The sequence below is a fragment of the Balaenoptera physalus genome (assembly GCF_965194825.1).
Source record: "Balaenoptera physalus genome assembly, chromosome: 8".
NCBI classification, from domain to species: Eukaryota; Metazoa; Chordata; class Mammalia; order Artiodactyla; family Balaenopteridae; genus Balaenoptera; species Balaenoptera physalus.
In genome coordinates, this window is record NC_138887.1 from 8,910,326 (window position 1) to 8,933,680 (window position 23,355).

General features: G+C 53.6%; 1 protein-coding gene across 2 annotated transcripts; it reads right to left on the bottom strand.

The window, feature by feature from the left end:
* Nucleotides 1-1,584: 1,584 nt before the first annotated feature.
* On the bottom strand, nucleotides 1,585-20,323 carry RAMP3 (receptor activity modifying protein 3). 2 transcript variants are annotated; one of them, XM_082471622.1, is made up of 3 exons: nucleotides 20,181-20,323; nucleotides 6,620-6,752; nucleotides 1,585-2,567 (listed from the first exon to the last, which is right to left on the bottom strand). In XM_082471622.1, exons 1-3 carry the CDS (start codon nucleotides 20,245-20,247, stop codon nucleotides 2,312-2,314), a joined length of 456 nt encoding a protein of 151 aa, XP_082327748.1. In that variant the 5' UTR covers nucleotides 20,248-20,323; the 3' UTR covers nucleotides 1,585-2,311. The 2 variants fall into 2 exon arrangements, with proteins under 2 accessions (XP_082327748.1, XP_082327749.1); XM_082471623.1 differs by lacking the exons at nucleotides 6,620-6,752; nucleotides 20,181-20,323 and adding an exon at nucleotides 4,995-5,936.
* Nucleotides 20,324-23,355: the final 3,032 nt, after the last annotated feature.

A 23,355-nucleotide genomic window follows, 5' to 3' on the forward strand; every position in this document is an offset into this window, starting at 1 on the left:
GGTCGAGAACCCCGAGCTCCAGACGACATCTTGGCTCCAGCCTGGAGGGACCCTGCACTGAGAACCAGCAAACCAGGACGCCGACTCCAGGCTGCAGAGCTGGACTACTTCCAGCCTCGAAGTCTGTGATATTTGTTACCCAGCAGTAGGCGCTGACACAGCATCCCTGTGCATTCTTCACCTGACACACTCAGCAGCCCTGCTGCAGGTTCAAGGAGGCAAAGAACTGGGTTAGCCGTGCCCTGGCTTTGCCAATGAGCACAGTGAAAGACGAGAGGGCCAAGGGGCTGACAGAGCACGCAAAGCCATGACCAATAGTCCACTGACCAGGATTCAGGCTGGGCGGGAGGGGAGGCAGAGAGCCAGAGCTGGACGGAGCTGGCCTGGGGGTCGGAGGTCGCAGTGGGGCCAGGAGGTCTCTAAAGTTAGCATAGTGAAGAAAGTGCACTGTAGAGCTAAGGGGGGTGGTCTTGTGGCCCGGTGCCTGGCCCAGGATTGCAAGGGTCACCACTCTTGGTAAGGGTGGGGTCTGCAGCCAAGAAGTGCCACTTGACGGCCATGTGCACACAGGAGCAGCCTCTTGGTGGGGGCCCAGCTTCTTATGGGACCCAGGAGGTGAGGACCCCTGGGGAGGGGAAGGCACACACAGCATGTGCTCCAGAGGCCCTCAAACAGGGAGTGGCCAGGGCAAGCCAGGGGCGGGGCTGCACACCCACCAAGGCAGCCAGGCCCCCCAGGACATCATCTGAGAAGAGGGCCAACATTTTAAAGGTTTGAGATGGTCTGAGACCCGCGAGCACTCTGACCCCGCACCCCGGCCTCCAGAGGCCATGTCATCTGGCAGACGTCCAGCTCAGAGATGACCAGCGGAGGCTCAGGTAGCAGGAGATACACTGGAGTCACCGTGGGTTCACATTCAGATCACAGACTTCTGTTCCTCGGCCAAAGCTGCCTCAAGAAGCAGAAGTGCCAGGAGTTTCAGATTCTGTCCCTACACTGTGCCCCTACCCGCACCTCTGGGCACCTGGAGGGGGCCAACAGGGTCAGGGGACCACCCGCACCTCTGGGCAGGAAGGGGAACAGGGCCCCTGAAGGACATAGGGACTGCCCTGCCAGGTTCTCTCCACATCCACTCATAGCCATGGCCCACCTCTGGTCCCCAGCAAGACGGTGCTGAAGCCAACAGCCCACATCCAAAAGCCTTGGCCCCAGAACTGGAACACGGACAAGGCCCAGCGAGAGGTCTGCGGACAAAGTGCCCCCACCAGCTGCTCCCAGGTCTCCAGGACCAGATGGGGGTCTTGGCAAGCCCTAGGCGACCTTGAAATGCTGGAAGGATAGTCTCCCCTCCATCCTCAAAGCGCAGGGTGCCAGTGGGAAGCACAAAACCTCTTCAAGCTGGATGGGTAGATCTCTCCTGCCTGCCCATGTTCCCCTGGTATGAAGCTCTCTTTGCCGCTCTGAGTTCTGACATTCTGGAGCCTCAGGCACTCCCCATCTGTAAAATGGGCATGGGGGACTTGCCAGTTCTAAGAGGCCAGGTGGGGTCTCTGTTAATTCCCTGAAATAAAACTGGAAACCCCAGAAGTAGCATGACTTTTTACTCAAAGAAAGCACAGACATGGCAGACAGAACTCAGCCAGAACGAGAGCACACGGGACCCCACCCCGAGGCCATGCTCACAGTGGGGGGCCCGTTAGGAAGGAGGCCCACCCCAGCTACAGCCCCTGGTGGTGGCCCCAGACAGCAGGTCTCAGGCTGTGCAGTGGCTCCTTGGAACCCCCAACCCAACCCTCAGTCTCCCAGAGCTCTAGGTGGGCTCCCTACCAAGAGGACTCAAGGCCTGCAAAGTGAGGACCTACAAAAACCCCCTCCCAATCTCTCTTCCCCAAACCCCCAGCCAGGTGGGAATAGGCACACCTTTCCAGGGCGGTGCTGGGGTGGGGCCATGGCTGGGGATGGAGTCAGAGTGGGAGGTGGGGCCAGGACTGGGGGTGGGGCCAGGGCTGGAGGTGGGGCCGGGGTAGAGTCAGTTGGGAGGCGGGGTCGGGGTCTGCCCGGGGCTGCAGATGGGGCACCGCGGGACTCAGTGCTAGGAACCCCGAGGCCCCAGCCAGCCTGGGACAGCGCGGGCTAAGCGGCGGTGACTTGTGCCCAGCACGCAGGCTCCAGCCGCGGCACGTTTTCTTTCACCAGCCCAAAGCCCGCCCAGGCAGGGTGGGGGGCAGCCGAAGAGTGTCCACCGGCTCTCCCAGCCCCGGAGAATTTTCCTCCGCTTCTCCAGGCGGGGCCCCTCGGACTCACCGGGCCCTCACACCACCTGGGCGGTGCGTTTGCTGCGCCACACCACCACGCCAGTCATGGCGATGGTCAGCAGGATGGGCGCTGCGATGAGCGGGATGAGAATTCCGTCTGGGGGGTCCTGCCAGTGGTGCCTGGCCACGGAGCAGTTCTGGAAGAACCGCCTGTGGACCCCAGCGATGAAGCTCTCCGCCAAGGGGTTGGGCCAGTAGCAGCCCACCACGTTGGTCTCCACCTCGGTGCAGTTGGTGAAGCTCTCGTAGTACCTGCGAAGGCAGAGGGCTTGACCGCCTGGCTCCTCTGCCCCTTCTCACTCTGGCCCTGACCGCCGGGAAAGTGGGGGGCAGTCCCGTCTGGCCGCCTGCTCTCATCATGGCCCCAGGCCACAAGGGAAGGCCTCCTGCTATGAGCCCTGTTGGGCCAGCAGGGTCCATCTCCCTGGCGTCCTTGCCCAGAGGTTCTCTGGCATGGCGACCCCATGCCCTGCTCCCCACCTCTAGGCCTCAGCCCCGCTTTCATCTGCCCCTGAGCCCCCGCCCCAAAGTGCACAGCCATGTTCTACTCCCCTTCGCAGGCTGCCGCGTCACAAGCTCGATTCCCCTCGTGCCCACCCCAGCAGACAATGACCTCTGCACAGAGCCTGGTGTCATCGAGCCCAACTCCTGGCCCTCCCATCTTAAAACAGAGGCAGCAGAGCCCAGCAAGGAAACTCTGAGGCCATGAGCTCCCCAAAATATACCTCATGCCCCGGTCTGCATCTCCTCCACCATCCCTGCCCTCATCTTGGTCATCCACAGCCGTCACCTGCTTCCTATGAGGACGTGAACTCCCAACGCCCAAGGTCTGGGCCCAGCACTTCCCAGGTCTTCCCAGAGGGTACTCTGGGCCTGGCTTCTTTTTCCAAGACCAAGGGATGTGTGGAGTCACAGCCACTTGGACCTGCAAGGCCCTTGTCACCTAAGGCCACTCTATGGGGCCCCCGGGGAGGAGGTCTCCCTGAGGCAGGCCGAGGGCCAGCGGCCTCCCAGTCAAGTCAGCCTGCCCTCATTTACCTGGTTTGGAGGGGCGTGTCCCACCTGTGAGCCCAGCCCCGGCCTGTCTTCCTCTCAGAAGTCACCTCCCCCAGCCCCAGCTGACAGGACACGCGGGATTTCCCCCGCCCCAGGGTCTTCCTGTCTGTGTTGGTCAAACCTGGAAAGGGCGCTCAGCAGACCACCCATGAGGGGCCACGTCCACCCAGCGGGCAGGCTCTGGACGGTCCTTGAAGCCAACCAAGGGCTACAGCTACCAGGACCCAGAGTTCAGCCCAACGGCCAGCTGGCCTGGGATTAGCGGCCTCTGGGGTTGGTGGCCTAGGCTGGCAGCCATCGTCCAAGATGCTCTGGTGAGAGGGCTGGTCAGACACCTGCCAAGGTGCACCAGCTCCACCACTGCCCACACTCTCTTGCACCTGGCAGAGTGCTGCATGCAGGACAGGTATGGGAGCGGGAGAGGCTCCGGCCTCAGATCCCCACAGGAACCAGGCCCTGTGGCCCCCCCTCCTTCCTCCGGTGCTGACCCAGGGAGCGTGGCCTGGCCTGAGCAACAGGAAGGAACTGCTTCCTGCAAGGAGCTTCCTGTACAGAACCCCGTCTCTGCCTGGAAAGGCGGTGGGAAACGGGGCGGCTAATCACTCAACCAGGCCTTCGTAGTGCCCACGCCTCCTGGCAGCCCCGGGCAGTTTCCCAGCCCAGACGCTGGGGTGGCTGGTCAGGCACACGTCTGCCCTGCACCCCTCAGGTAACGCAGACAAGGGAGAGCCACACGAGGCAAAAGAGAGCGGGAAGCAAAGGGTATGGCCTGGAATCTGTGTGCAGAGCCGTGATGTGGCCCCCTGGGACATGTTCAGGCTCTGAGACACCTCACCAGCCAGGTCCTCAGGCAAGCCCATCACTCCCCAAGACCCACCCCTCCCACTGGACCCCGTCAGTGACCTGCCACCCCAGACAGAGCCTCTAACCTGACACCCTGCCAAGCCTCGACCCACCCCAGGGCTCAGCAGGGCTGAAACGAAGCAGATGGAGCTGGGGGAAGCCCCACTGTGGACAGCAAGCCTGCAGGGGCTGGGGAGTGGTGTGTGGCCCGTGTGACCCCCATGCACGGAACACAGCACAGGGCAGCAGCTTAGGGGTGGGTCAGGATGAAGAATCAATGTCCTTCAATCCCAGCTAGGCCACTGACCATCTTCGTGACTTTGCCCACATTACTTAGCCTCCGTGAGCCTCAGTTTCCCCTCCTGTAAATGGGGTTCATAATTCTTATCCAATAAGGTGACTGAAAGGACCAAAGGAAGTGAAGTGAATACACTCCTGGCAAGTGCCTGGCACATAGTAGGTGCTCGGTCTCGGGGTGAGCCCCAAAGGCCAGGAATGGGGCAGAGCTGAGCACAGCACCCATCTCTGTGGATCGACCTACGGGGCCAAGCGCAGAATGCCCACACCTGGTGCTTCCCACGAACGCTGGGAAGTGGCTCCGAATTTTAATAGCAAACGCTCTTAGGATAAAAGACACCGAAAGGTCAGGCACTCAGGCACATGGCAAGAGTTGTAGAGGCCAACTCCCACATCCAGCATCCCGCCCTTCCCTGGGCTGGGGAGGCAGAAGGCAGGGATGCACACATTTGCACACACAGCTCCCAAGCCCTGTTAACTCGCCAGCCCGAGTTCAGGCTGGAGATGAAATCAGGGTGTTCTTCACAAGGAAGCTGCTGTTTGTGTGACATCGCAGAACCAGGGTCACGACAGGGTCTGTGCTTCCCAAGCGTCCCCTGGTCACCCAGGGCCTCCCCATGTCCTCCCTTCAGTCTGGCTCCCAGAGCAAGAGAAGACGCAGCCATAGCCCAGATGGGAAAGGGGGATGCAGAGGCCGGGAGCGAGGCAAACCGCCCCCATCAGACTCCCTCTCCCGCCATGCAAATTTCCCTACTCAGGTGGATGTCGGCCCCTCTCTCTCCAACTCCCAGAGCCCCCTCCAGGCTGCCCCCTCTGCTGTCCTCAGGCCCCAGGGCTGGATGTCTGCTCTCTTCGCTGAGGCTTTAGCAGGTGACAAAGGCACAGGATGGGAAGCGCCCACCTCATCCTCCCTTACCCCTGACCCCTGTGTGTCCACTCCAGGCTTGGCGTCCAGGCCAGGCTCAGAGGACAAGAAGAAGTCTGGCCAAGCCCCTTCCCGAGTCCCCAGCCCCCTTTCCCAGCAGACACAGAAATTTCATACTGTTTGATTCAGCGAATGACTATGTCTGCGAGGGGCCTGTGGACGTGCCCACAAGGATCCACTGTCCCCTGAGGAGATGGGCGTGGAAGCCCCTAGAACAGCCACTGGGGACAGAGAGCACAGGGGCCGGGGTCTTGGAGGGGAAAGGGCTGATGCGACTGAGCAAACCCAGGGCTCCCAGGGAGGATGGGGCCCCCAGGCAGGCGCGGCTCACAGGACAGTCTGAGTCTGCAGCGGCCACCAGCAGCGCACCAGGTTGAGATGGCCAAGTGGGAAGTGGAGGAGGGCGGGCACAGCCCATCGGTGATTTTTGAGGAGGTGAAAGGGCCACCTTGACACTTGATGCTAGGTGTGACCAGAGGAGATCAAAAACCTCGGGAGCTTCTAGAACGTGGGGCCCTCTGTGGTGAGGCACTGCTCCCGCCGCACCAGGTAGAAACCAGCGGGGTTCAGTTTCTCTGGGGTCCACTGGTCCTGACTACAAACCCAGCCCTGGCCGGTGCTGTGAAGAAAACCCAACATGACAATTTCCACCCAGCATGGACCGTGCAGAGAGGCAGGCACGCCAGGGCAGGGCACGAACCCAGCTCAGGAAGGGCAGTGGGTGTCAGGGTTTCCCAGAGACATGACCTCGCTCAGAGGAATGGGGGACACACAGCCTGGAGGGTCCAGTTTGGAACTGCCAGGGTGGTCCGTGAGGGGAGCGGAGGGCTGTGAGGCTTGGAGTGGGCCTCGGAGCATGGGCGCACAGATGCCGAGGGCAGGACGTGGGCAGGGCAAGGGCGGGGCACGGGCAGACGGTCAGCAGGATACAGACGGGCTGTGGGCAGAGGGTAGGCAAGCCACGGGCAGGGCGTGGGCAGGGCGAGGGCAGGGCGTGGGCAGGGCGAGGGCAGGGCGTGGGCAGGGCGTGGGCAGGGCGTGGGCAGGGCGAGGGCAGGGCGAGGGCAGAGCGTGGGCAGGGCGAGGGCAGGGCGTGGGCAGGGCGTGGGCAGGGCATGGGCAGGGCGAGGGCAGGGCGAGGGCAGGGCGTGGGCAGGCCCAGTGCCTGAGCAGGGACACTCACACAATGAACTCCGACAAGTTGCACCACTTCCAGACCTCCACCTTCTTCATCCTTTCGGCAAAGGTCTTGCCGCAGTGGGGCAGCATGGCCAGCATGCGCTTCTCATTGCAGCCGCCCACTGGGGGGCACTCCCCTAGAGAGGAGACAGCCGTGAGCGCTGCTGGGATTGCTGGCATGAGCCTTGATGGCCCTCAAGGCCAGCTGGGGTCGTCCTCCTTCACCTTGACCTCCATGTGACCCGGGGAGGTTGAAGCCAGCGCAGAAAGAGTGACCCACTTGGAGGCATCAAGGAGACAGGACCCAGAGGGCCCGTGGCCTCCCAGGGCGGCATGGGAAGAAGCAGGTAAGAGGAGGGCAGAATGCAGAGGGACAGGGGTCCCGGGAGTGGAGAGGCTGCGGGCTGACGGATTCCGGGCTGGGTGGGGGCAGGGAGCAGGGACGCCCGCTGCATCTCGAGGGTGAGGGCACCTGGAGCATGTCCCAGGAAGGATTCTGAGAGTCTGATGGCAGTCCCAGGCCTCTGGGCAGCGACAGAGGCCCCTTGACAGTAAGGACTGTCCACCCTGTCAGAGCCACCCCCTTGAACTCCAGGAGGCCAGGGGCTGAGGGCTGCAGGGTCCAGCAACAGTGGCCAGTCCTTTGAACACTCTTGGGGTCTGGCAGGACCCCTGCCCCAGGATTTCTCGTCACTCTTCCTGAACTCTGCCCCCAACACTTCCTGTCCCCTCCGCCCCCAGAGAAAACCCTCCTCCCACTGGGAACACCCGCCTGTCTGACCCTCAGGACCCATCCCCCCACCCTCTCCAGGCACCCGATTTCCGGAGGTCAGTTCCCCCCCTCGTAATCTTCCCTCTCATGACCCCCAGCTTTGGCTCCCATCATATAATCAAGAGAAAGCCCTGCTGTGCGTGTCCTGGAGTATGTATGTTGTATTGATATATGTATGTGTGTATGTCTATGTGTGTGTGTGTCTATGTGTACGCTGCCCTGCCATGTGTGTCTTGGTGTGTGTGTGTTGTGTTCACATCTGTGTGTGTTGTGTGTGTAGGTATATCTGCCCTGCCATGTGTATCCTGATGTATATATGTGTACTGCTCTGCCATGTGTGTCCTGATGTATGTGTGTTGTGTGTATATGTATGTCTATGTGGTATGTGTGTTTGTACGTGTGTATCTATGTGTACGCTGCCCTACTGTGTGTATCTGGTGTATGTGTGCCTATGTGGGACTCACAACTTCACAACTTACAATAATCTTACAATAATGAAGACAATGTGGTACTGGCATAAGAGGAGACATATAGATCAATGGAATAAAATTGAGAGTCCAAGAATCAACCTTCATTTTAGAATAGAATTATTTTCTATAAATGTACCAAGACAATTCACCGGGAAAAGAATAGTCTTTTCAACAAATGGTGCTGGAACTACTGTATATACACATGCAAGAGAATAAAGTTAGACCCTTTCCTCACAATTTACACAAAAATTAACTCAAAACATATAAGAGAACTAAATGTAAGAGCAAAACTATAAAAGTTCTTAGGATAAAAGGAGAAAGTCTTTGTGTCCTTGTATAAGACAAAGTCTTCTTAAATATGACACCAAAAGCACAAACAACAAAAGAAAAAGACAGGAAGTGAACTATATCAAATTTTTTAACTTTTGTGCTTCAAAAGATACCATCAAGAGAGTGAAAAGACAACCCACTGAATGAAAGAAAATGTATGAAAATCATATTTCTGATAAGGGCCTTGTATCTAGAATAGATAAAGAACTCTTATGACTCTATAAAGAGAGAGCAATGACCCATTTAAAAATAGGCAAAGGATCTGAATAAACATTTCTCCAAAAATATACACAAATGCCCAATAAGCACATGAGAAGATAATCAACATCATTAGCCATCAGGGAAATGCAAGTCAAAACCATAATCAGATATCACTTCACACCCCCCAAGATAGCTATTATCAAAAAGATCTAACAAAGGTTGGTAAAGATGTGGAGAAATTTGAACCCTCATATGCTGCTGGTAGAAACGTAAAATGATGCAGCCACATTGGAAAATAGTTTCCTGGCAGTTTCTCAAAATGTTAAAAATACAATTACTATATGACCCCACAATTACACTACTAGATGTAGTAGTGTAATTTCTTTCCATAAAAGAATGAAGTACTGACATGTGCTACAACTTGGATAAACCTTGAAAACATTATGTTAAGTGAAAGATGCCAGTCACAAAATACCACATATTGTATGATTCCATTTAATGAAATTTGCAGAATAGCCAAATCTATAGAGGCAGAGTGCAGATTAGATTACTTAAGGCCAAGGGGGTTGGTGGAATGCGGCATGACTGCTAATGAGCATGGACTTTATTTAGGAGTGATGAAATGTTCTCAACTGGATGGTGGTGATAGTTGCAAAACTCTGTAAATATACTAAAAAACATTGAACTATATACTTTAAATGGGTGAATGTGTGGTATGTAAGTTATATCTCAAAAAGCTTTTTCAAAAAATAAAAGCTTTTTCAAACATTCAAAAGTTGAAAGAAGGTATTACGAGCACACTCAAACTTCAAGTAATATTTAAGAATTTCCTTTAGGGAGAAGGAAAATAATATCAGAAGTAAATATTGATCTTCACAAAGGAATGAAGAGCACCAGAAATTGTAACTCTAGGAGTAAATATATAAAATTTGTTTCTCAATATTTAAATCTTTTAAAAGATAACTGACTGTGAAAACAAAAACAATAACGTATTGTGGGGGCTTCCCTGGTGGTGCAGTGGTTAAGAATCCACCTGCCGGTTGAGAATCCGCCTGCCAATGCGGGGGACACAGGTTCGAGCCCTGGTCTGGGAAGATCCCACATGCCGCGGAGCAACTGGGCCCGTGAGCCACAGCTACTGAGCCCGCGCGTCTGGAGCCTGTGCTCCGCAACAAGAGAGGCCGTGACAGTGAGAGGCCCGCGCAACGCAATGAGGAGTGGCCCCCACTTGCCGCAACTGGAGAAAGCCCTCGCACAGAAACGAAGACCCAAAACAGCCAAAAATAAATAAATAAATAAAAATTAAAAAAAAAAAAAAAAGAATCCACCTGCCAGTGCTGGGGACACAGGTTCGATCCCTGGTCCGGGAAGATCCCGCATACTGCAGAGCAACTAAGCCCGTGTGCCACAACTACTGAGCCTGCACTCTAGAGCCCACGAGCCACAACTACTGAAGCCCACACACCTAGAGACCGTGCTCCACAACAAGAGAAGCCACTGCAATGAGAAGACCGCACACTGCAATGAACAGTAGCCCCCGCTCACTGCAACTAGAGAAAGGCCGCATGCAGCAACGAAGACCCAAAGCAGCCAAAAATAAATAAATAAATTTATAAAAATAAATAAATAAATAAATAATGTATTGTGGATTTACAACTTAAGTTTAAATAAAATGTATGACAGCAATAACATAAAAGTCAAAAATGGAAGGTTCTTGTGCTCTACGTGAATTGATATAATATCATTTAAAGATAGACCGTGATAAGTTAAAGATATACACTACAAACCCTAAAGCAACCACTAAAGTAACCAAAAAATAATAATAATTACAGCCAATTAGTGAAGGAGAAGAAGAAGAAGGAGAAGTTGAAAAGTGAAAAAAGTACTAAGTCCAAAAGAAGGCAGAAAAAGAGAGAAAGGGGAAAGAAGAACTTACGGTACCATGGTAGATTTAAAACTAACCATATCAATAAATTATCATATTGAAGGTAAATGGTCTAAGCACCCCAATTAAGAAACAAAGATTGTTAGATGAGATCAAAAAGCAAGACCCAATATTAGGCTACTTACAAGAACCCTACCTTAAAATGACTCAAATAGATTCAAAGTAAAAGGTGGGAAAAGATATGCCATGCTACCACTAATCAAAAGAAAGGTGGAGTGGCTAAATTAATACTGGACAAAGTATATTTCAGAGCAAAGAATATTACCAGAGATGAAAAGAGTCATTCCATAATGATAAAGGGCTCAATTCATCAAGAGGACATAGCAATGCTAAGCATGTATGCACCCAATAACAGAGCATCAAAATACACAAAGCAAAAATGAATAGAACTACAGGGAGAAACTGACAAATCCACAATTATCATTGGAGAAGTCAATATCCTCTCTCAATAATTTATAGAACAATAGACAAAAAAACCAATAAGATTATAAAAACGTGAGTAGCAGAGGTGTGCAGGGGTAGGACAGGAGCCCAGTGGCACTGGGGTGGATACATACGGTTGTTGGGTGAAAAGGAGAAGAAGTGACACTGGAAGGTGGACCCAAAGCCAGACTAGTGCAGGTGTGCAGGCCTTCCCAGTTTATTTAAAGCCTAACAGAAGGCAGAGGTGAGTTTTTAAACTCAGCACTCCCCCACTGAACCCAACCTGAGCCTCAGAGCCTTCACGTCAAGGTGTCCCAGGCGAGCAGGCAACCAGCAGCCAAGATGGAAGCTGATGCCCCTTCAAGAGGAGGGTTGCCATCTCTGCAGGAAGGGAGGGCGATGTCCTTCTGAAGCTTAACCACGCCACCCATCAGATGCCAGCCCCGCCCCCTTGTAGTCACTGCTTTGCTGTGTGGCTCTGGAGAGGCCCTTCACCTTTCTGGGCCTTATCTCCCCGTTTATAAAAAAAGGAGTTATTCTGATTCTGGCTGTTTTCACTAGTTAATAGTCACGCACCTGGGAAATCTCTCTCAACTTATCACCATCTGGCCCCCACTGCCCCCCCCCACACACCACTCTGCCGGGACCCTCTGGCCACCCACCCTCCTCTGCAGATCACCACAGCCCCCCTTCCCAGGCTCCAGCAGGTCTGGCTTGTGTGCTCCCACGCTGCCGATTCAGTTCTATTTTAACACAGCTCTCGACTTTCAAGTCGTTGAAGGAAACAATCATTGTAATAAAAGCCCTTTGAAGGCAGAACAAAGCCATTCCCCTCTGAGGCTGGTGCAGACCACCATACCTGAGCCTACCTGGAGATCTCTGCGGCTAGGGGGCTCCCTCCCAGCCCTGAGTCTCTCAGGGTGACCACGTGAGGTGTCTGACTTGGCCGCACACCAGACCCACCAGGCCACAGCCCAGGCCCTGAGACAGGGACCAAGAATCGGTGTTTGTTAAACCGCCCCTACGCCCACATAATTCCAACGTGCTGTCAGAGCCGAGAACAAGTGGGAAGAGCAATGCTTGCTCACAGTTACATGCACACAGGCACGCGGAGATCTTGCGCAATGAAGATTCTGACCCCGCAGGCCTGGGGCACCAAGATGCTAATCTCTGACAAGCTCCAGGTGGGTGATGCGAGACCCAGGCCCACACTCTGCAGAGTAAGAGACAGAAAATGGGAGCGCTGAAACCAAGAGTCAGAGGGGAGTCAGACAGCCCCGTGGCTCTGCTCCCCAGCCCAGACGCACTCACTCTCCTCTCTGAGGCTAGGTTTCCCTATGTGGAAATGGAGCCGTGACACCGGCCGTGACACCTCCTTGCCCGGCTTCCCTCCGCTTCAGTACCGACCAATGTCCACTGAGTGCCCTGTCCTAAGTGTGGTCCAACTCGCCAAGCCCTGCAACAGCCCGACAAGACAGGGCCACCGTGACCGGGAAAGTCATCCGCCTGCGCAGTAACACGGTAGGGGGCCAAACCCAGGTGCAGCCCTGGGTCCAGGGCCGTGCAGGCCCGCAGTTAGTGACTTGAGGGAACGCAGGCTCTCAGGCTGAGGTGGAGGCAGATGATGAGAAGGCAGCCTGTGCTCCTTTCTCCCACTGGCCGCCCTGTTCCAAAGGCACCTTTTCCCAGCAGCTCACTGACAGGCTCCCCACCACAGGCTCTGAAAGTCCACCTGATGTTCTCTACACCCAGCCCTTGTACCCATTCCTGGCCCTTGTCTTGTCATCCCCTGACAGTATCCTCCCAGTATCCTCCATGGGTCTCCTGGGCTCCACCCTCCTCCCACATGGGCACGGGCCAGGCAAGTGTCACACTGTTCACCCCTGCTGGCTGCTACCACTCCTCCCAGCCATGGCCCAACTGGACCTGGCCCGTCTAGACCACCTGGACCACCATCTAGACCCAACTGAACCTGGATCCATGGACCTGGATGACCTGGACTTTAATCCTCTGGACCTGGACCCCCTGGACCCCTTGGGCCTTGAATACCTGGACCCTGGACCTCCTAGATAGATGTCCCCTGGACCTTGAATACCTGGACCCCCTGGACCTCTTGGACCCCTTGGACCTGGACCCCTGGACCTGGAACACCTAGACATCCTCAGCCTGACCCAACCGCCACCTGTCAGGTCACTGAGACCCAGCCCAGTGCTTTCTCCTCCTCCACCTCATTCTCCTCCTCCCCTCCCACTTCTCCGCGCCACTGGAGCCCCTTCCTCCTCTTCCTTCCTCCTTCCGCCATGAATCTCCATGAACCCAGAATCTGCACATGTCCCAGAATCGCCACATACCCGGCACCACAGGGGCCTGGCCAGGGCAGGTTGAGAATGTACCATCAAGGACCACATGACATCCTAAGGCAGGTTTCCTGGGATAACTTCCCCCGCCCATGGGGCAGGGGGCAGCGGGGGGGGGAGGATGCTTTGAGGGTGCACAGGGCAGGCACCATGGGACACCTGTCTGATCAACCACAGGTGCCCTCCATGAGGGGGTGGGGAGACTGGCAATTACGGCACCATTTCTGATGCACAGGCTTAAGGGGCTCCCAGCCAAACCCAACAACCTGCCCTGTGTTAGAACAGTGAGGTAAAGATGCAGATTCCTGACACCAAGAAAGTGTGTTGCTGCCACCCACTCAAGCTACCAGCTGCATTAGTAAAGGTCTCGGGTATTAAATTGAAATAGAAAACCGTTTCAGTTGGTTCCATCAGGGAAACAAAGAAAATGCAGGACTGTGTTCCTTTTGTGTAGGGGACTTCCAGACTCTGGGAGATGATAAACAGCCAAACAGATGCATTTCCAAGAGAAAGGCCTTTTATGGCCAGTCATTTGGAAATGAAATACAGGAGCTCTCGTTCTCCTCTGGTGCAAACCAGCAGCGAGCAGACTCCGAAGGCTCTGCAGCGATGGGCCATGGCCAGTAGGGCTATGGGAGGGTGTGGTTTCTGAAAGGTTCTGCCCCCAGTCCCTGCAGTCTGGGGAGTTACCTCCCCACCCTGGACCTCAGTTTCTGTATCTATACAATGAAGAGGGACGTCAGAGGACCTTCAAACACCCCTCGGCTAACCACCTCCTTGCAATCACTGTGTCACTGGGGTACTTGATATCCAGCCACTGCATCTGGGCTCGCTTGAGTCCACAGAATCCAATGTGACAGGAGGTGGCTCAACAGCAGGACAACATTACTCCCACCAGTGACAAAAACAGTGACAGTGACATGTTCATACACATACACACTGGCATGGGCACTCTGTCTGCGGGTGCTGTAAGTGCGTCCCTGGGAACCACAGTTGTTAGCAAACTCAAGTGCCCACAGAATGTGTGCCAGGCACTGATGGAAGCTTCCCATACATACAACCCTTTCATTCCACACTCTTGGGCCCCAAACAGCGTTATGGGGACTGAGCTCATTGAATCCAAATGGCAATCACAACAGCCCTTTATAGGTTGCTATTCCTGCATCCACACTAGAGTGGGGGAAACTGAAGCTAAGGGCCAGTAAGTAAGTGTCTTATAATCTTGGGGTTAAGCCGCTACAAAGGGAGGTTCCCAGGATTCACACCCAGACCCAAGGGGCTGGTCAAGGGCTAGGCATGAAACCGAGAAGTAGGCCTTGGGTTAATTAGTAGAACTTCAACCAAAAGTGAAAAAGGATGAGGGGAGAGGCTTTTTAAACTCAAGTAAGTAAATTTAACTTAGTCCAACTACAATTTTTGGTTTTACACTGGCCAGGTGAACTGCCATGACACATGATGTCTTGATTCCCTATCCTTCCATCTGTATGTTGTTTGTTGTTAAAAAGAGGGAACCTCATTTGGGTAAGTCGAGGGAATTGTTGGACTTCACCCTTCTGTTTTCGTGCTACAAGAGTTGAATTTTGTTCTTTGTGTGTATCTTTGCATTTGTCTTGTGCATAAGTGTGACTTCTATGGGAACCAAAATTTGTTTCCTGAATGCAGCACCTCAGGTGCATCCTCCAGAACTGGACCACTTCCAGTTGCAAACCAATTGAATGTAAAAAGATGATTTTCCTTTGAATACAACCTGGCCATAATACTCCCTAGATTCAGGGGGGAAAAATTTGCCCTTTAATGGGTCCCTAAACTACACTACTATTATGCATTAGAGCTCTTTCACAATAGAGAGGAAAAATGGGATGAGATTTATAAACTAATAAGTTTTGTATTGAAATAAATACCTGATTCATGAATAAGTTTTAAAATGAAGGTATGGGACTTCCCGGTGGTGCAGTGGTTAAGAATCTGCCTGCCAATTCAGGGGACATGGGTTCGATTCCTGGTCCAGGAAGATCCCAGATACCACGGAGCAAATAAACCCATGCGCCACAACTACTGAGCCTGCACTCTAGAGACCACGAGCCACAACTACTGAGCCTACCTGCCACAACTACTGAAGCCCACACCCCTAGAGTCCGTGCTCCACAACAAGAGAAACCACCGCAATGAGAAGCCCACACACCGCAATGAAGAGTAGCCGCCGCTCGCCGCAACTAGAGAAAGCCCGCGCACAGCAACAAAGACCCAACGCAGCCAAAAATAAATAAATAAATAAATAAATAATTTAATTAAATGAAGCTATGAGATCTCTGCCTATCTGGGTATATGTATGTCTACGTATACATTATAATTATATGTCTTTATCTTTGGATAGTATTACCAAAACTAATTTGTAAATGAGCTCTACTTAATTGGCTTAAAGAAAAGTAAGTGCTTACAAATCAAACATTTCTAAATACAACAAAAAACTAAGCAAAATGAATTTCAGGTTCATGTGATCTGGGGAATATTCAGTATTAAATTAATATCCAGCATTAAAGTTAAAGTATAGTTAATACAGACATGTCTTTAGAGTCATCAATGTTAAGTATGATAATTTTATTGTACCTAGGTTTACTGAAAGTCAGTAAATTCATATTATATCTATTGAAAAAACTGTCAACAAGAAAATTAATTTGGTATGATGATACTGTCATAAGTAAAAAAAATAGAGATAAGTGGTATAGAAGCTTTTAGGTGAACTCTTTAGAAGTAATTATGTTTTAGTCTTTCCAGATTCTTAGTAACTTGAAACTTTCGAGTTTTGCTGAATTAAGTTAAATGATAAAAATTCCTTGAAGGTCTAGGTCATTTTTAAGATAAAATACTGGGACACTGATTGCTAGACAAGTCTATCTTCTTTTGTCTTACGAGAGAAAAAAAAACTAAAGATGTTTGGGTTTATTAGACACACATCTTGAACCACTTTAAAGAGAGAAATTATGCTATAAAAATGTATTTTTTAAAAAATATGTTTTTAGAGGTTAGAGAACATGTTTATAAGTTTGCCAATCAGAAAACGTTGGTATAACAAACAGTTCAGTTAGTTGGCTTTTGGTTTTTGCTGGCGATTAAGGTTTTTAAGGGTTAAAAATTCTAATAAATATGCTATTAAACTATTAAAAATAATAAGGAAATCATTTCAGAATGTAAAGAAAATACTTTGTCAGCAAGAGAAGGATGGAGATATTTTTGTTAAAGAAAAAGGGAAAATAATTTTGTCCTAGAGCTCGTTGTTTCTAGATGGGAAAAAATAAGGGACAAACTTATATAGATACAGAAAGTTGTGGAAGGTTTATGGAAAAGGAACCTTAAGAAAAGAGTTTTGTGCATGGTCAGGATTGATTGAGATTAGATTGAATTTAAAAGCAAACTAATACAGGACTAGAGTTTGTTTTTCTCTCTCTGTTAAGAGAACAAAGTTTTCCTGGAATATTGAGCTGCTTTGATAACAGATTGTAAGTTTATTTCTCTAGCTAACTTTGAGTTTTCCAAAGGGTCCCTGAGCCACCTCAGAAAGAAATATTAAACTAATTAAGATTATTTGGTCTATTAAACTACATGGAAAACATTATATGAAAAAATTTCTCTAATAAAGTTGTCACAGAGTATAGCTACCGGTGGCATGTATCACTGCTTGCTTTAAGTCTACTGCTTGGAGCACGTGCAATGTTTGTGTGACAATTTGATATAATTGATCAGATGTATAACCTGTAAAATGTTTCCCTGTCAACATACCTTTGTAGCTGTTTGTTATGTCTGATTAGTTTTCCCCCAACATGGATAACTAGGCAAACATATAAACAAAAAGTAGAAGTAGCACCAAGGGAGATGATAGACCCAGGGCAGGCAGCAAACACAATCAAGGGACAGATATTTTGATTATCAGTACTTTCTACTGAAAGATTTGCAATCAAAAGGGGGAAATGATAGAAGAAATTTTCACATATTGAGGTATAGGGAAGTCTTTCTGCTTCACATGATTTAACTCAAATTTTATGCTAATTTAAAACAGCCTGTTTGTGGTCTATTAAACATACATTGTATGTCTGCTTTAACCATTAAGGGAAAAAAATACATTCGGAAAATAGTACAAACATGCATTTTGATTATTATCCTCATTGTAATATATCTACTAATTTTCAAATGTGTGTCCAGGTGCTATGACAAAGCAATCAAAGAGGGAAGTAATGTTTTCATAATATAAAATATTGATGCTAAGCTTGGAAATAGGGACTATTTCCAACTCTGTGTCCATTCCCCAAATTGAGGCAGGACTAGGCCCCGTTTCACCAGGAAGTAACCAGAGTGATCATCACCCCATTCCCTCAAAGATTTGGGAAAAGTTAAAACAAAAACGGAACTAAAACCAAGCTCCTCTGCCAAGTTTATGATTAACCTTTCTATCCAAAACTTTATTCCCTTTCATATTCTGCACCTGCTCCTCCTCAGGATTGGAAAATATCAAAGAAAAGGAGGAACTGAAACCAAGCAGGACTCTGCAGGACCCTCTCAGGTACAGAAGCCCTTCTGGGTCCCCTGTTTCTTGTTTGTAGAAAAAAGCTTTAGTCTCCTAGGGGCCTCCCCTGAGTCACAAAAGCCTGGCTCAAGAATTAATGATTGAAAGGATATAGACATGTAGTGACAAAAATAGCAGTTAGGCCTAGAGAATGGTAACAATTTAAAGAGTAAATCAGCCATATAGCAGTCACAGAATCTTTATTTCCTCCCTGAAGAAGACAGATAACAGTGGCTGATGCATACTCCTGAGTTGTTTTGTACATACTTGATAAAAACCACCACCAGAGGGAAAAAGCTACCTGCATGATGATCAGACTGTAGCCATGACACAAGCGGCTCCATCTTGAGCAGTGCTGTTCTGCACGGAGTCCCCTGCACATCTTGGAAGCTTTCCTTTAAAAGCTCTTGCCCTCTGATTGGCAACGCGGAGCTGGTTTGGGGGATGCTAGTCTGCCATCTTCCTAGGTTCCTGGATTCCTGAATAAAGCATCTCTTTTCCCCCACCAACTCCTGTCTCTCGAACATTGACTTTTGAGCAGTGAGCAGCCAAACCTGAGTTCAGTTTTGGCTCCGGCTGGTAACAGACACAGAGGCAGAGGCTCAGCTGAGTGGACTTCTGCTTGATCTCACTACCCCAGGGCCCTGCACAGCAGCAACTGCTTCTGAATTAGGGTTTGTAATTTTCAAAGAAGCACCTTGCCTGATGGGCCCTTCAGAGCCCCTGATGGGCCCCTATGGTCAATAGGAACCAGCCCCCCTGTGGCCCTGCGCCCTGGGAAGCCAGGCCCCCCACTTGGCACAGCTCAGAGGCAGCTCAGGGACAGCAGGGTGTCAGGATCCAGGGCACAGACAGCGGCAGCCCTGAAACCCTCCTTCAAGATGCAGCAGCCTCCAGGGCTGATATGGCCCCCATCCCACCTATGACAAAGCAGCACGTGACCAAGAGCAGGTTTGCCTCTCCCTGCATCTCCCTGACTCAGTCAGGAGCCAGTTCCCGAGGCCCTCACTCTGACCGGGCCAGCACCGGGCTGTGTCTGCTGAGAGGCTGGCCTGGTCCCCACTCCTAGCTGGGGAGCCTGAGCCCAGGCTCCATGGGAGGGGGACACTGGGACCAACAAGACAAGACAAGGTGGCCTCCAGAACCGTGCCAACATGAGCCCAAGATTATTAACACAGAAGATTTCTGCACAGGGTCTGCCTTTGGTCCTTCTCAACTCCATGCTATAGGCAGGTGAGGAGAACCTCAGCTTCCCTTGTAGTGAATCAAAGGATTCCTCTTCCATTACAAGGACCAAAATCTCCATCCAAGAGCTTTGTATTTGAAGCTTGCTGAAATCCCACATCACTGCACTCCTGATTTCTGGAAGCCACCAATCACCCTTTCCTTCAACACAAAACCCAGCTAACCCTAGGGCTCTAACCCCAGAATATGAAATGAAGTCACACTTTCTCCACCCCAGACATCTCCAGTGGAAGGGTAACCTAGAGTTCAAGATGCTGATGGGCCCATGAAGCCTTTTCCAAATTCCAGGTCATCAAAGCTGAAAACAATATTTCAAATAAGCCCAATTTTGCATCTTACAGCCAGGGAAACTGAGGCCAGTGAGGGCAAGGGAGCATCCCAAAGGACCCAGGGGACAGTGGCCCCCACGTACAGGGTCTGAGACCCTTGAACCCCAGGCCAGGGCTCCCTCCTCCCAGAGCTGGCCAGGCTCAGACCCTGCTCTGCAACTCCCAGTCTCAGCAAGTATCTCCCACCGAAGCCCTCCCCAAACACGCACACCCTATTACTTGTTCTTGGATGATTTCTTTAGAACGATTTTTCAAAACAACCTTTTCATTCAATCCATTCCCAATTTGTGAGCAATGTGTTCTCCCAGGAGTTGCGTTTTCTTGCTGGAGAAGGGATCTGGGAGAGGCAGCCTCAGAGAGCCGCCCCCTGCCCCCTGCAGCCAGTCTCTCCAGACACGCGCACACACACTCACACTGAAACACTGTCCTCGGAAGGACAGGCACAGCAGGGAAGATCTAGCACTCCCTGTTCTGGATTCCTCTCATGCACACCCCTGCGCCTGGTGTGAACGCAGGAGCCCCGGGACGAGGAGCGCACTATCTCACAGGGAGGAGGGAGGCGGACATGCCCGCCGCCGCTGCTCGCTCGGGGTGTCGCGCTGGCATGGCGTCCCCAGCTCCAGGGCAGCGAGGCCGGGGAAATCGCAGCTGGGAGGCGCAGGCCCAGGCCGAGTCTGCGGCTGGCGACGCAGAGCCCGCAGGAGACCCTGCGCCTTCCTTCCTAGTCCGGTCCGTCGCCATCGGCTTGGAGAGAGCCTGGGGACCGCCCCCGGGTCACCCCTCGCCCCTCCGGAGCAGGGCGCGCCGGGCTCGCCCAGGTCGGTGCAGGGGAAGAGGTGCAGCCAGGTGCGGATCCAGGAAGGCAAAGGCCGCGCGGATCCCACGGCCCCAGAGGCGGTTGGGGCCCCCCGGTGCCGGACCGAGCGTCCCCTTACCGCAGAGCAGCAGCAGCAGCAGCAGCAGCGGGAGAAGGTGCGGGCGCCGCCGCGCTCTTGTCTCCATGGCTGACCAGCTGGGGCGCGCGGTCCAGCTGTGTGGCGCACCCTCCAGCTGCGGCGCGCGGTACAGCTGAGTCCCGGCTGGGGGCGCTAGGGGCGCCCGGGGGCGGAGCCCAGGCGGGGATGGGGCCGCAAAAAGCCCGCCCCCCGGAGGTGCCTTCCCCCAGGATGTGCTCTGCGCCCCTTAGGATGCGCTCTGCGCCCCTTAGGATGCGCCTCCCTCCCGCCCAGGTGCCCTCCCTCAGGTCGTGCTCCTCCAGGACGTGCTCCCCCTCAGGACGCTTCCTCCCCCAGGACGCTCCCATCCCTAGGACGAGTCCCCTAAGGACGCGCCCTATCCCCCAAGGTATGTCTTCCCCCACTGGACGGTCCTTCCCCCAGGACGGATCCCCTCCCCAGCGCAAGCCCCCTTCCTCCAGCCCTGTGGGCGCGGCCCACCGCAAGTGAGCGCCTGTAAGGCTCCGCCCGGCTGGGCTGCGGGGCAAGATGAGGGGCGGGTGAGGGCAGCCTGCGGATGCACCCACCCTCACCCCAGCCCGAAGAAGAGCAGGGGAAGGCGTCTGGAGAAGGACTGCTGTGCGTCTCTGTGCCATGAGAGACCGAGGAGGGCAGCCCCCCTGGGGAGAGAGCTGGCTGAGAGTGGAGATATCTCTGTGTGAGGGTGCGGGGAGGAGCCCTCAGGGTGGAGCGCGGCTGATCCCCGAATTCTTATTGGCCTCAGGCCCCCAGGATACTTTCCTGGGGCCTCGCCTGTGCCAGGCGCCTTTGCACCCCTCTGGACTAGAGCGGGTGGGGCCGTGCACGCGTGCACTCGGCTGCACTCACGCACACACCCCACTGCCATGGCTAGAACCGCGTCCTCAGGCCCTGGTCCTGCCCAGTGCCCTCTGGAGGCCTCAGGGGACAAGACGAGGGCCAGGAGAGTGACTGGGTACCCCTAAGGACCTGACCTAGAGGAGGGTCACGGGCTCCGAGGGGAGGGACGGAGGGACTCGGGGTTCTCCAACCGTGGATAACTTCGCCTGGTTTGGTCACCTCTGTCCCCCTCAGCCCCTAGCACAGACTCTGGCCCCACGGACAGCTGGTCACACTGTCACTGGTGGGGACCCCTCTGCCCTACGGTGCCCCCAGTCCACACACCCCCAGCACGTGCTGGTCTGAGGGCTCAGGGAGCGGGGTCGGGAAGACGGGGGCCCCCTCAGGGATTGGTTGCTCTCAGCCTGGGCCCTTCCCAAGTCAGAGAGATGGAGCAAGTGGGCTCCCCACCTGGACAAGGCCTCCGCCTCTCTGAGTGGTGGGAGGTGGGTAATAACCCCACCCCGAAGTCCCCGTCCTGCGAGGGAGGGTTGGGCAGAGGGATTCTAGCACAGGCACGCAAAACAACTACCTTGCAAGAGCTGAACTGACCTTTCTTGCATGAGGAAGTCCACTTAGTAAGGGACTGAAACTTTCTGTGCTTTTTCTGATTACAACCAGAATTATTTCAAGGGCGAATTCAAGCTAATTAAAATTGACCAGCCGTCCTGCCTGCCTTCTGCCCTAGTTGGTGGCAAGCGCAGATGCAGGAGTGACTCAGAACCTGTGACCCAGGCCTTCCACGCGTTCAGCGGGGTCTGAAGTCTCAGCCAGTGTCTCCTGCCAGCTCCCCTCTCTCAGATGCCCTGCAGCAAGGGAGACAAGCCAAGAGCACAGTCCAGGTGTCCACCAGTGTCCCAGGAGGCCACAGACTCACAGAGGCCTACATCACTCCACGAGAGAGGCTAGGCCAGACCTCGCAGGCAATTGTACACAGCTAGCAGGCTGGAATGGGGGAGATGGGCCAGATGGGGGGGCAGACCAGACAGCAGCCTGGAGCCCGCCCCAGCCTGGGGCTGCGGCTCCACACTGACCGGTACTAGGGAACGAGCACCCCGGGAGGCAGGGCACTGGATGAAGCTGCTCCCCTGTCTGGGATGCCCTCCCCTCCCCCATCCCGTAGACTCGGGTCCCTGCACCCCGCTTCCATGGAGCTCCTCCGTGTCCCAGGGCCAACTCCCGAGGCCTGCAGACTGCCCACGCATCCCCGTTAGAGGGAGTGCCTGAGAGGCAGGGCCCTGGCTTCCGTCCCCTGTGCACAGTGCCAGGGCCCACACAGGGCACGTGGTCTGCTGGTGCAGGTGGTTTCAGGCAGGTAGTGAGGAGGGGGTTGGGAAAGTCCCAGAGGGGCCATTCTGCTGGGGCCCCACCCTGCTGCTCCCACATTCATCCTGTCCTGGCAGCCGCTGGGCACACTGGACGCCCCTGTGCAGAGCTGTCTCCCCTGCTGAGAGCCGGCTGCTCCTCTTCTCTCCAGAGAGGTCATCAGAGACTCCTGGCTGCCCCTCCCCCCGCCAGATCCAGGCTGGCATTAGTGGTCGCTATGGTCTGTGGATCACAGAAGAAGGGACGTTCTGGGAACTCCAGGGCCAGAACTTAAGAGCTGGGCAGCTCTGGCTTGTTGCTGTGCAGAGCTGCTTCGTCATGGCCAAGGAGCAGCCATGTGGGCGGCCCTGGGGTGAGAGGTCACCTCGACATTCCTCCACTGCACTGAGGTCCTGGCTGAGTCGGAGCCAGTCTCCCCCAGGATGGTGAGGAAGGACACGTGTTTGCTGTATATGCCACTAGGTCTGGGTGCACAGGTGTGATGTTCCCAGGAAGACAGGAGGGGCGGTCCCTGGGGAAAGATGAGCTTGAGTGGGGCAGGTGGGACGGTGGAGGCTGGGTAAGGGGACACCCTGGACAGATGGGTTAGGGTCAGTGCTCATGACTGGGTGCTGCCCTAGGACGATGCTGTTTGATCCACAAGCAATCTGCCCGTAAGTGGGGGAGAGGCTGTAGCCTGGATCCCTCCAGGGATGGAAGCCCCTACTCACCAAACAGCCAGCTCCTCTGGGCCAAGCTGATGACGTCTGGGAGGCCAGCTGCAGCCCTCAGGCCTCAGGGCAGAGAGAACAGGCTGGGCCCAGGGGATTCCCTGAGCTCACAGGCTTTGCTCTCAGAAGAGCCAGTCACCCCTCCCTAGGACCATCTCCTCCCCACATGGATGGATCCAGAAACCCACCTGAGGCTCTCCCAGCCAGCTCTCCTCCTGCTC

Bases quoted from the DNA above. Each gene is read 5' to 3' on its own strand.
- RAMP3 (XM_082471622.1), bottom strand. From the start codon at position 20,247: ATGGAGACAAGAGCGCGGCGGCGCCCGCACCTTCTCCCGCTGCTGCTG. The intron at 6,753-20,180 runs GTAAGGGGACGC...TCTCCTCTCTAG, and splicing joins GCTGCTGCTGCTGCTCTGCG to GGGAGTGCCCCCCAGTGGGC. The intron at 2,568-6,619 runs GTGAGTGTCCCT...CTGCCTTCGCAG, and splicing joins AACTTGTCGGAGTTCATTGT to GTACTACGAGAGCTTCACCA.